Genomic DNA, 14,023 nt, shown 5'->3' with positions numbered 1-14,023 from the left:
ATACGAAAATAAAATGTATAAGGACAAATCATTACACTATCTTTGCTCTGTGACATGTGCACATGTATTTTTGATTTAATGTGAACCACCTGCCAGCACAGAGATAAAAACTGGCAGAGCAGAAAAAAGGAACTGTTAAAACTCCAGATGAATGGCAGGAGATGATGTTTTAAAGGAGGAAAATGCTCCATTCTGCTACTATCCCAAATGTAAGTCAGACAAACCAAGGATAATTGAAAGGATAGCGCACTCAAAAAACCCCTACCAACTTCAAAACCCTTTTCTGACAAAAGAGAGACATTTAACAATATCCAATCATCATTAATTTTGAAACACAACATGAAAGAACACCCACTGATTTATGATGGGCTGTTATAACCTGTCACTGATTTAGGGACGTGAAATGTCATCTTTGTCAGACAGCTGTAAGTCTGAGGTTTATGGCACATTTCACACTATAATTGTTTCCCCTGCTGTTCATCACAGTCATAGGAATCCCACAGGAGATATGGGCTTTAATAATAACAAAGTGATTAATCTACAGGAAGCTGACTGATGAGTTGTCAAATTGGCCATCACTCAGACATATCTGCTATGCATACAAACACGAACAGAAAGCGTAAAGTAGGGGATTAACTCTGGAAAACAGAAAGGAGAACAGAATTACTGCCTCAAACTTGTAAGCCTCTGACAGTCAGTCAAGTTGCAATTAACATTCACGCCTGACCAGAGTCATATATTAGATGTAGTGAAGTAATTTAATTTAATTAAAAGTCTTTTGGGGGGACAAAACATGGATGCTTCACAAACATCTTTTCCTCAGCAGCACAGAAGATCTCTGCAGTCAGCTTCAGATTAGTGTCACCAGATCAGTATCTGACCAAATGCCTCCCTTCTGTTCCTGAGTTATGATGCTGAATAATGGACAGAAGGAGGGGGGGGGGGGGGGGGGCAGATCATTATCATGTCAAAGTGAAGTTGACCTTTGACCTTCATGATTTTATATTTGAAGTTTGTGAGAAATTCTGTCATAATTAGCATAGGAATTCTTGAGTTATGGCCAAAACATGTTTCATGAGGTCACAGTGACCTTGAACTTTGATCTTTGACTGCCAAATTATAATCAGTTCATTGCTGAGTCCAAGTGGACAGTTGTGCTGAAGCTTGAGTTAAACTCCCTCAAGGCCTTGTGGTATTAGGTTGATAAGAATGAGATGGACAAAAAGTCGCAGTTGACCTTTTGGTTAAAATGTCATCATTTTATCTTATCTTATCTTTGTATGAAATATGGAGATAATTAGAATATTAATTCTTGAGTTATTGCCAAAAATGCATTTTGGTGGTCAAAGGTAAGTTGACATTTGTGCCAGATGTAAAGAAATTCCCTCCAGGGGTTCCTGAGATATTACGACTATGAGAATGCGATGGATGTAGGTTCAGTGATCACAAAAATCGAATAAATTTATCTGAGCAAGACACTTACAAAGTTCTTGAGAAATCATGATCATTAGGATGAGAAAGGTGAACATGACACACCTCATTACCCTCACAATCGTCCTCCAATGATAATTATGGCTGGCTAACATTAGCTGAGACCCAGCAGAGGCAGGGTTTTTTTTATATATTATGAGTCACTCTTCCTCACCTTACTCTGCTGCTTATTGGCTACCTTGACATTCTTTTCCCTAACCAATCTCACTCCTCATGCATAACCCTAACCAACTCAAATAACAAGGGCAACAACTACTAGCCAATCAGAGGGCGGAAAGCGGGGCAAGGGGCCCATGTGACTAGCGGCCAGTGCACTGGCCAGAGCTGGTGCTGGCACAGAAACATGAAAATCCCCAAGTGTAGAGTGAACAAGGCTGTCATTCACTTCTAAAAATACATTTAAGAAAAATGTAAGCCACATTTAAGACGCGTGGTGATCAAGCTTTAAGACTGTAGCACCTAAATGTTGGAATGCTCCTCCTGAACCTTTACAGTCTGCTGCCTCTGGTTTCTTTAATAACTCACACCTGTTTAGACAGGTGTTGGGGTAACTGGTATGCACTAGCTTGGGGTTTGATTAATATTTTGTGTTTTCTTGTTGTGTTTTTTTATAAATGGTGCAAATTAGTTTTGCACTTTTAACTACATGGATTGGGTAGTCACCTAATCTTCCATGCTTTCTTTCTCGTATGTGTAATATTGTTGTTGTAAAAAGCACTTTGTGACCTATGTCTGTAAAAAGCTGTATATAAATACATTTTACTTCTCTACTACTTACTTACACTTTAATCTGCTTGTGAGACTAAATAAACCTATTCAACTGTTGAACTACTCTGAGCACAATCTGAAACACAGCAGAACAATGCTCAGTTATGGAACGTAATTAACCCTTTCCTCTGGAAGACATGTTCCTTCAATGAGAAATAAGGCTCAACAGTCAAATGTTCTGTGCAAGTAGACAGGAAAACAGAATCTTCTATAGTTGAATGCAAAATGTTGTTTTTTATGTGCAACAGAAAGGCGCCTTGGTGAAACAACGAAGTCAAAGCAGATATTCCTTCACTCCAGAAGTCCCATATGGTCGCCTCTTTTGTGTCTCCTCAACTGAATTACTTTGACAAATGCTTTTTGGGCAGATGTGGTGAAAAACACAGGTGGTGGCTAGAAACAGATCATTTTTCAACATGAAACTCTCAGCCAAAGAGTTATCCCCCAACTCATCTGTTTTAAAATCATAATAGTGTGGAATTGCAGTTGACGTTTATCAGCTTCTCAATTCCAGATATCAAGCACTCCCATAAATTTTGCACTTTACTTTGCTATGTCATGCAAGCGAACCACAGCCAGCTATAAGAAGTGACCTTGTACAGTGTTAGTGCAGCCCACTGTTGACTATGTAAGACAGAACTTCAGACAGAATATCTACAGAGAGCGGAAGAAGCTTTTTTTCAAAGCAATTAGTGCGGGGGAGGTGATGTGTTTTCAGCAGTGAGAGAGGAAGGGAAGTGAGGATGGGACTGTGGAGGGAAATGGGAGTTGGAGAACACAGGTGTGTGAGAAAGTGAGGAAATTAAAGTGCAGCTTCACATGTCTCATGCGTCCTTTCTCTGTTACTCCCAAAGTCAATCACCAATAACTGGAATACAGCCACACCTCCCTCCATGATCATCATCTAATCAAAGCTCAATCAATCTCATCCGCAGTCACTTGAGCTGGTGTTACACACATTATCTCCACAGGAAGGCTTGTCAGATTATAGGGAGTGGAAGTAGCAGGCAGGCACTAAGTGAATTATGCTCACTTATATATCTGTCCAGGAGCACCTCCACACATCAGTATTCTTTGCATGTAGTGTATACAGTACATAAGCACACATATTCCCACTACTTAATGTGGGCAACACTGCAGCAAAGAATGGGAAAGGTCTGACACAAAAACCAATCAGCAGCCCAGACTGGTCCACACAAGCACAGCACAGCCTTTCACCCCACACACTCTCTCCATGATCTGTGTCCTACCTGTGTGACCTTCTCTGTGACATGGTGCGTCCGGTCGATGAGTTTGCAGGGAGCGATGATGTCCATCTCTCCGGTGGGCAGGGCGATGAGTGGGTCAGGTTTGAAATCCACAAAGTTGAGGGTGATCTGAGGGATTTTGGAAATGGCGCGGTACCGCATGAGGTCTGAGTCCGATGTGGAGTTCAATATGTTGGATTTACTGTTTACTGCACCTGCAAACATACATACACAGTGACGTCAAAATCAAAAGGGATGACAGAAAGGACTTTTATATTGTTTTTTCACCTCCTCATCCTCACCGGTGCTGCTGCTGCCGGGCCGGATACTCGATCTGCGGTTCTTGCGGTCCCAGTCAGGCCTCATGGCCTCGATCTCGTCTACAGAGGAGGCACGACGCATGCTGTGGAAGCTCTCCCGAGCGGCTGTGCGACAGGGAGCAGTTGGAGCCCGAAGCGTCCGGGTTGAGGCTGAGGCGGTGGTGAGGCGCTACGCAAGGTGACGACTGAGTGAGGGGACCCACCAAGTGGGATCTGTGGGGAGGTGGAGGAGGAGGAGGAGGAGGAGGAGGGGGGCACAGGAGGGTCAGGGCCCAGTAAGGTACGCTGGTCCTCCTGGCGGTCTTCTGGCCAACTCTGTAGTGCTGACCTACGAAACAGAAAAGGACACAAAGGATATTAAGATGTTACAAGTTTAGAAGTGTCTATCTGGAACTGGATTTTGGGTTAAAATCAAAGTGTAAAATCTAAATAAGAGAAAGTCTCTTAACCCTTTAAAACCTGGGTTGACATCGCTTTTCTAATGTTGCGTTCAGACATCTTTCACAAATATTTAACTCTTAAAACCCAGCGCAAATTGGGCTGAATTGTTGGGAAAACATGAGTAAAAAAAGGCAATGAGCAACTTGCCCAAAAATGCCCTGCAAAGTGCAAGAAATTAGTCAGTTTAGAAAATGATTTTCAAAAAGCTATGGAAACATGTCCAGAAATCTATTTTCATAATTATCATAATCACATATTTAATATTATTATTTATTATTATGCAACACAATTATTATCAAATTTTTAAAATGTTATTTCCTTTTTTTAAACTTTATTTTCTGTTGTCTTTTTGTGCTATTATTTTTTTGAGGGTATTTTTTTGTTCTTTTTACTTATTTCTTGCAGATTTTAAAGCAATTTTCTTCTTGTTTGTAATGTTTTTAAAAGAAATCTAGCAAATTTGCTTCGTTTTCAAAAGTTTAACACAAAGATCAGGCACCGTGGCCAGACAAACATTCATCAGACTTGAGGATGGCATGAACATTTTTGTGGTAAGAATTCCACTATATACATAGCACCATGCTCAAATGGCTGTGCATAGACTCTTTGCAGGACTCATTCAAAACTATTAATGTTCCACTTAATCAGTACTTAAAATCTCTTCGTTCCAAACATGTTCTTATGATAATTCACAGGGCTCACCTGCTTCCACTGATCTGGTGGTTAAGTGGTAAAGGGGGCAGAGGCAGAAACTCCCCCAGGCCTAGTGACTCTTGACTGTGGTGGTCTGGGTGCAAGGGTGTAGCAGTGGGGATGCGACCGGCCTCTGCGTCGTCCAGAGACACTTTACTGTTGGACAAGGAGCGCAGCAGGGGGAGACGCAGCTTAAAGCCTCGTGGACGACCTGAAGGAGAGAATGAGGAGGAAACACTCATGGCCTGCACGGTGACCGGTGGATCTCCAATATGTGGCAAGAAGGAGAAAACGGAGTCGAGTCGCAGAGTGAAAGGAAAGTTTAAATCAAAGAGACAGAGGAGGAAGGATATGGGAGGATATTCTAGGTAGTGGAGGTCATGCTAGGAGAGAGGAAGATTTGAACTGAATAAAGCTGAGTCTAATAGAAGTTCAAAATAAAGCTTTAAAAACAATCTACAGGAAACTAGGACAGTAACATTGATTAGATTTTGGTTTTATCTGCAAAATTGAAAAAACAAAAGAAATCTGGTTGAGAGACAGACAAATATTATCACTGTCCTACTTCTGTTTGACAGGGTTATCCCTTTGGAACATTGTGTGAACGCTTAGTTTATGGGTTTTTTTTTATCTAACCAGATCCAACACAATACCAAGATATTCACAGGAATAATATCAGCACCACCTGCTCTTTCTGCAGGCTCCACGTGAATACAAGAGATGGGCGTCACTTCTCATTGACTGAAGATATTAAGCCCACTTCAGTTATTGACAAGGACGTGTGAATGAACAGCAATGCATGTTGGACTACGATTTTCAGCAATGATGAACCCACAGAAATGGAGTGAGAGTAGACAGAGAGTAGAACTTCAGATCATATTTTTATGCAAATCTGAAAAAAAAAAATCATCCACACTGGTAATGAATTTGTAATGATGCATTTAGTTGAAGCATGCCAGCACAAGATTTATATATGTTTGGGATTTTTTTAAAGTAGGAGAAAATGAATATAAATTAGCTCATTTTTTGGAACTGTGAACTTAGTTCAAAAATGCAAACTGTGAACTATGTTACCATTTTAATTGATGTGAACTGAACTTTGAGCTAGCTCTTGTGAAGTGTGAATGTGCAAAATGCTCTCTGCTTCTCTATCAAGAGTTTGCATTTATTGTTTTAACAATGTTTTGATGATCTCCTAAGCTTTTACTTTGAAAAAATGAATAAATTACAAACACACTTGACTTACTTTGTGACTGTGAAACAGCAGTACAGAAGAATAAACACATAAAAGAAAAAATAAAAACCTGAAGACTGAAGAAAAAGTGCAAAGTCAGAAGGTACACTTGCCGACAAAGCAGCTCAAACTTGACTTGACAGAACACAAAAACAACAAAAAAAGCAATAAGCTGAGTCAGAAGCTACCGGTGACGAGCCAGGTGGGAAGGCGATGGTTGAGCTCCTGTTTGTGATCTCGGAGAGCTTCTTCTGTCATGACCTCGAAGTTGAGGATGAACATGATCACCACGCCATCTTCGTTCTTTACTGGCACCACATCCACCATACACAGGAAGCACTGACCTGTGTGGGAAGAGACATAGATAAAGCTACGTCAGGCTGATTGTATTTGTTGAAAGTTTTCATCCAGAACCACTCACAGTGTATAGTGTAACACTGTGTATACTTTTAGAATGTGGATAAAAATCTCAAACCCTGGTGAATTTATCTGAGGTAACAGCAGATGTGTGGAAAACAGCTAAATATTTTCACACACACACACATTCAATCATTGTTTTAATGAGTGTGAAATTCCACATAATTAATCTGTGCACACAAACACTGTCATGTGCATGATGAGCAGTCACATATGCACACATGCAGGTCACACCACGGATAAGCATGTATGTGCTAATTGCACAGGCCCACTTTCACACACACACTTTTCATTGTCTCTTCTCATTAAATGTGCATCTGCACTTAATCAGCACACACACCCCTCTTCCATATGAGGCTGTGCACGTTCATTAATCTGCCACACAAGCACTGAAACAGCCAAGTAAGCGTGAAATTAGACTACATGTGAAAGAAAGTGGCTGGGAGTTTTCTGCCAGGTCTATAGGCCTCGATACACTGTACAAGACAGCTAGACTGGAAGTCAAAATAATATGATGCTACTCTCATTTTGAGCTTTAAAGTATTAAAACACACAGAGACACAGACACAAACACACTCTGAGACATGAAAATCGCCTTGTCATCTTAAAGTCAATGTAACTACTGAGACACTTTTTAAACATTCATTGGAGATTATCTGGAAATGTCTGGTAAATGTATGACTTACCAGTTTTAGATTACCAGTTTTACATTGTATAGAGGAAGCATAATGGATACTTAAATCTCTGGAAAACGACTACTGTGGCCTGTAATGTTTACAAAATGATCTCCAAAGTACACTGCAGCCATACTGTCATGTTCATTTAAAGTCCAATTTAATCTGTCCTTTTAGACTACACAACCCCTTTCCCCCTCGTCCACGCTCACTACGTGCAGCAGCATTTTTTTCATTGAAAATTTAAGTTATTAAGCTTGTCACTGTGGTCCTCAAGCTAGATACGTTTCCTCCAAACATGGATACCTTGGCCACAGCTGACAGAGTCCCTCTGATGATAAATAGTTCCTCTCATATCTCTAAGCGTACCTGGCTCTGATGTATCCCGTCTCTTACCTGGATAGTGATGGTCAGTGACTGGCTCTACAAAGCGCAGCTACAGCGGTTTTGGAAAAGTGGAGCATTTACATCCAACACGGCATGTTTTACAACCCCAACGTACGGTGTGTCTACTGAGAGCCTGCCTCACTCACCCGCCCGCCCATCATTCATCTCACATCATCACTGGAGAGTGGGCCGAAATCCGATTGGACAACAGCATAATCCCAACACAGGAGGGGAAAAATGTGAAACACAGGGAATACTGAAGGATTACACCATCTGGCCATATCGAGCAGAGTTTGTGTGTATGTGTGTGTGTGTGTGTGTGTGTGTGTCTGTGTCCATTGCATGCTTATGGGCACATGTGTAGGTAGAAGCCAGTCTCATGTTCATTCGAAAGCTATTGGGTCAGGTCCATTCATGCCTGTTTTCATTAACAGCTGTGACACTGCATTTGCAGCCTTTTTAATCGCTGAAGGTGTTGCTGCACGCCTAAAGCTGCTTTACACAGCTCTGCAGCCACCTGCCCAGGCAGGGGGAATGCTGGATCCCTATTTAACAAATGTTTTTGGTTGTTTGTATGACGAGATTTTGCTGCAGAGAGAGTGAGAATTGCAGATGCTAGAAATGACCTCATAGACCATGGGAAAAAAAACAACTTACTGTCATTTATATTCAGTTAGTGAGTAGGTTATATTTGATACCTTGACCATTATCAATATAAGCAGGAACATGAAAGTGAAATCTTATTAATGCATAATATAGAGCAGGATTTACTCTGAAGGAAAAGTCAAACCAACAGCAGATAAGTTTAAGTGCAGAAAAAGCTCATTTTATCCAGTTGTTCTATGTAAACAGGTAAATAATTGTTTATAAATATAATATCTCGTATTAAGTTGTCAAACAGATTAAATTGGATTAATGGATTCCCTCACTGATTCTAATTACTGCCATGGGAACAGTAATCAGACAGATTTACAGCACTAGTCCTCTACCACTAGAGGGCTTTCACTTTAGATCCCACATTGCCAGGTGGACCATTTCACGGAACAAAATGCCTCAGAGACACGTGTCAAGTGACAAGTGTCATTTCAGAGTTTCAGACCCACAAAAATGAAACCATCAACCCTGTCTTTAGTCAGTAGTTTCCCAAACAAAGCTATAAGTGCACTGTGTGTTTCTGTTAAGACAGAGGACATGGTGATGTGTGTTTTTGTGGATGACAGATGTGATTTGTACAAAAACACACATGTGCCTGCGTGTATGGTGGATGGAAACGCACACACACACACACACACACTACAATGAGGATTTAATGTCAACAAAAGAGGATTTAACTTCAGTTCATTGTTTTAAGTCTAATACATTATGAGACAAAGTATTTATTGTGGGTTCTTTGAATGAATCTGAAATACCCTCTCTGTTATGTTTCACTTCTGTGTGCGCGTGTGTGTGTGTAAGTGTGTGTTTACTTTAAATACACATCTAACATACCAGAATCATGTGCTCATGCATACATCAGTGCATGAGTACACAGTACAGTGTGCTAAACTGTATTGTAGGCCTTTGAAAATACATACAGATGTGAGTGAGTTTATCTGTGTGAGTCTGTGTGTGTGTGCGTGTGTGTGTGTGTGTGTGTGTGTGTGTGTGTGTGTGTGTGTTCATGTTCTGAATTGGTGAAGTGGTGATAATCAAGGATTAAGTCGACATATTTTAGGCTCATCTGAGCTATTTGTTGTTGACCATCGTACCATCTCTGTCTACTGTAAGATTTCCTCCGAGAGCATCTGAAACAAATTGAGCTGTGAGGTTAAGAGGCCAAATGACATTTCATCTAAATGCTCTGCTTGGATCTATTCCAATTCAGCGTGTACCAGCTGATAATCTGACTCAGCGCTGCTGATTTATGAAGCTCCGGGGAGATTATCACAATGCACTAAAACATATCCAAAAAAAGCACAGAGTGCAAACTGCTCATGGTGGACCAGGGATGGTCCAGTGATCATACAACACAGCCTGTTCAATTCAAAGGCCAAACACACAACCAAAATTTAACACTTAGGGACTACTGTGATTATTGGGGGGAGGCTGACCATTAGTTCATATGAAGCAAAATGGTGTGCATCAAATTCGTGAATAGGTCTGTCTGATGTGGATGCTAATGCTTGATCATATGGTAGAAATTGAGTACGAGACCTTGTATCAGCTGTCAGCATGAATTATTTGGGGGTCTGGTGCATTAAATTAATAAAATGTTATAAAAAGACAGCACTCTTTTTGGAAAACTATTTCTCTGTCACTCAGGCTTTGAGAGCAACATACATTAACACTGAAGTGAGCAAAGTTAGGCAGACATAGACATTTCCAATGATGGATGTTAATACAGTATTTGGTTCTGCATTGTATAAGGTCTATCAAGAAGGATTATGGTGTTTTATATCCACAGTATCACAAAGATGGTTTTAGGATTCCCTTTGGCCTCCTAGAAAAAAGATTAAGATCCATCTTCAATCTACAATAGCTATGCACGAAAAACCTGCGCTTGCACAATCCTCAAAAGCACGTGTGGATTAAAAAAGGATGGAATTACAGCTGCCCCTTACAAGGTATAGGCTTTAAACCACTCAATCAGTTCAAGTGGATTTACGGAGGCTCTTCACAGACTATGACTGAAGTGGTGTAACAAACAAGGACGGCAAACAAGGACAGAAGGACAGATGAAGGAAAAAGTTGGTGGGATAAGAGGATGAAAAACAGGAGGAAGGCAAAGATAGAAAGCGTTAAACACTTAAAAAGATGGGAAGGGAAGGGGGAATGACTGAAAAACTGGACATTGGGTTTAAAGGTAGAAGATGGGAAGGATTAGCAGTTCAGGAGCATCTGATTTCCAGTTCACCGGAAGATGAGAGAAGACTGGAGAACGGCAAACAGCGCTTCGGTTGTATAGTTTAATTTTGTGCGACAAAACTTCAGAAACATCAAACAAAAACAACAAGTGTTGATGAGTCGTTTTGTTTACGATTGTCTCTGCATCTTTTTCACTGATCAGACTTTTCCCTCTCTCAGCTTTACAGTTTCACTGTCAGCTCTCATCTTAGCGCTGTCTGACTTTGTGTTTGCACTTCTGACACAAACCTCCTCACATTTTTTTCAGTGGTGCATCTCCATTGGCTAATAAGTTTCTGAGTGACAGCTCATCACCAAATCATTCATACAAACATGGCAGCTTTGCAGAGTACAAAATATTTCCAGCTCTTATTAGTTTCAAATTTCTGTCGAAGAGTGTGTAACTTACATAACACACAGCCGTTGCTGTGTGAGTGGATTTGTTTATTCTGCATGAGTTCCTGATGTGATAAGCACCATCCCAGCGATGGTGCATATCATATCAGGGATATCATATTCAAAAATCATAACCTTGTCGTTGCTGTCCATTACAGACAAAGAGAGGGGAACATGTGTCTAAGGGAGCTAGAGATGTAAGAGGATGTGAGCTGTGTTTCTTCTCAGCTGCTCTGTTCTATATCTTTCTCTCTCACACACACACACACACACACACACACACACACACACACACACACACACACATGCACACATGCAGTGTCAAAGTGACAGAGGGGAATGGAAGAGGCGGAGAGTCTCATTCACAGATATCTCTCCTCCTCTCCATCACTCTTAGGCAGAAAAAAAAATAAAGAGGAAGAAGTGAAGATCTTCATCTCCACAGATCCACTGAGACGGCTTTAAATATTCTACAAGCTAGCTGGCTGCAGGCCAACTAGCAAAGCTCGTTATGTTCCAAGCCATATTCAGAGCAAAAGAAAGCCTGCTTAAATCCAAAACACCCAGGCCGAGCTGACAACCTTGCTTGCATAATTGCTTGGAAGTGTCATTCATCACAAGGAAAAAGTAATGTATACAGTTAAATTATGCCAGCCTTACACCAAACGACTTTTAAGCACCTTCAATGTTGCAGACAAATTTAAAATGTCACAATAAAATCAGGATTTTTACCTCAGTTGGTGCACATTCCCACAATCTTGTTTTTGTGCTGCAAAGTGGTCAAAAATGCAGTTTGATCTGTCTTAAGTCAGTCTTTTTCCCATCTTGTTGCTGCAACAAATATGTTTACATTTTTGAACAGTTTTCTCTGCACTCTGTAGTTACTCTGTTTTGCTAATACCTCACTACAATTGAACTCTCATTCCTGCAGCGAGTGGCGTCCTCATCCACACACTTTCTGAGCACAGTGCAAGAGGAGGGGAGGGAGATTACACTGCAGTTTTAGTTGTCCTTTTTAGACTCAACTGTAGGCTTCTTGTTGCATTGCTCCTTGGGAGTTTTTTTTTTTTACTGCTCTGTTGATTGAATGGACTTGGAAAAATCATGTTGTTGATGGAATAAGATAAATTTTCTATGACCCTTTTCATCCTTTATTTATTCTCTAAAGTCACACAGTATTTTAGCCTACTACTGTCACCTGGTGGACATTCCAATACACTACAAGGCAATCAAACTAACCTATAACACTGTTAATAACACTGTTATACCAGCTGCTATAACAAAATAAAAGGGATTGGTATAGGCTATGTATTGGCAAATAATGCTCACAGAAAATCTGCAGTTAAGATCATCATGGCCATCTCTAAAAATCATCATTAGGATGTACTCCAGTTGCATAAATAAATACATAGCCCGCTGTCGTCCTGTTCCACAAAGTGAAGTGAAAACAATTACTATGAGGACATGGCCCATGTGATACATAGTGTTACAGGGGATCAACAGGTAAAATCCATTGACTCCCACTGGCCTCTTGCGACAACATAAATCCAACTGAATGGATGGCTGTTTTTTTCATGAATCAGTCATGTAAGTGATGCACTCTGACATTTTAACTGATGCTAACACTTTCACTGCTAACTATGTCTATTCATAGAGGACTCTATCGTGTGTTAGGTGGCAAAAAAATAAATAAAGCTAAGTAGGTCATTAGGCATCTAAATGTACCTCTTTTTTTTGCCAATGCATAGCTCATTGCTCTTGGTTAGTGACTATCGATTTTTTCCATTGCATTGTGGAGAGTGAATGATTTTGGAGACAGCCTGAGAGAAAGGTCTGCATAGAAAAAAAGTTTTTTTCCCAAAAACAGACTAATTTCTTTGTGAAGAATGAGTACAATAACAGGGTGAAAGAGTCATCATGAGCGGATGGATTTATTGTACACAGTAAATTGTCTGAGAATGACATAAAAAGACACGTATATTACTGATACATGCTGCTCTGGCCTTTACTCATTCTGTGCAGTGTGAGAAATTGTTGAAAGGTACTTGTCAAACAATGAATATGCCACATTAAAAGACCGAAATTCCTGACAGCTCCACAGATGTTACTATTGATTTTACCCTCAGACATGAAGAGTTGTTGCATAAGTTAGATGAACAAGGACTGATCAACTGCCCCTTGTACTGTTCTTACAGAGAAATCCCTAATAACTATCTGAGATGAACTGTTTGAGGGCAGTAAGAGACAGTCAAGTGTTACTGTATGCACACCTACGAAATTAATCTCACCCACAGTGCACTTGCATTTCTTCTACCAATGTCTTCATTACAATGGAAGCAAAAGCAATACACAGTTTAAGTGGAAGTTAACACTTGTTTTCACAGGAGTCCCCTTAGAGAGAATAAATTTAACTGTGTAATAATTGTTATTGGTTATAGTAAATTATGATAATTGTTACACCCACTCACAAACAAGTATTGCTGTAGAGCATGGCAGTGGTAACTGAAACCCAAGACTCATGTCATCAGAGGAAGGGTCTAAAGGGTTTGTTTGGGTTTTTTTCCCAGCTGTTTCTTTTCTAAAGTCTTTAGTCTACAGACTAAAATTACAGGATCTTTCTGTCCCCTGTGTAGCATTGAAAAAAATGTTCCCAGTAAACCACTAGGTGGCAGGGCATGACAACTTTTTCCTGTTTTATTTTTAAGGTATTATGCATAAGGCAAATTCAGCGGCACGCTCGCCAGCCTGCTGTGAGTATTACCTTCAGGCAGAGAGATACATGCAATCAATCTGGCTATACTACACCACAGTCCAGAGCCTCATACAGGTGTGCTGTTGTGAGAGGGCCATGCAGGGAGCTGGATGACAGAATGGAAAAATAAATTGGTGTGTGTGTGTGTGTGTGTGTGTGTGTGTGTGTGTGTGTGTGTGTGTGTGTGTGTGTGTGTGTGTTTGAGTGCTCGTGGCATTTGCCTGTGTGAATGTCATACAGACTGTTAATATTGGTGTCGCAAGCCCCCACCCCCCCACTCTCTGATCTTGGGCACCAGCTGTCCTCTGATAAGTGTGTAA

The 14,023-nt window shown here is 40.6% G+C and overlaps 1 protein-coding gene across 1 annotated transcript in view; it reads right to left on the bottom strand.

The window, feature by feature from the left end:
- Nucleotides 1-14,023, bottom strand: part of kcnh2b (potassium voltage-gated channel, subfamily H (eag-related), member 2b) — a 354,032-nt gene that overhangs the window by 194,111 nt on the left and 145,898 nt on the right. Inside the window, 6 exon segments of the mRNA XM_042510198.1 lie at nucleotides 3,510-3,721; nucleotides 3,809-3,927; nucleotides 3,929-4,080; nucleotides 4,082-4,154; nucleotides 4,970-5,171; nucleotides 6,383-6,538. Coding sequence (XP_042366132.1) covers nucleotides 3,510-3,721; nucleotides 3,809-3,927; nucleotides 3,929-4,080; nucleotides 4,082-4,154; nucleotides 4,970-5,171; nucleotides 6,383-6,538 — 914 coding nt within the window.

Source organism: Plectropomus leopardus, chromosome 21 (genome assembly GCF_008729295.1).
Source record: "Plectropomus leopardus isolate mb chromosome 21, YSFRI_Pleo_2.0, whole genome shotgun sequence".
Lineage (NCBI taxonomy): Eukaryota > Metazoa > Chordata > Actinopteri > Perciformes > Serranidae > Plectropomus > Plectropomus leopardus.
This window is presented reverse-complemented; position numbering and strand designations above follow the sequence as displayed.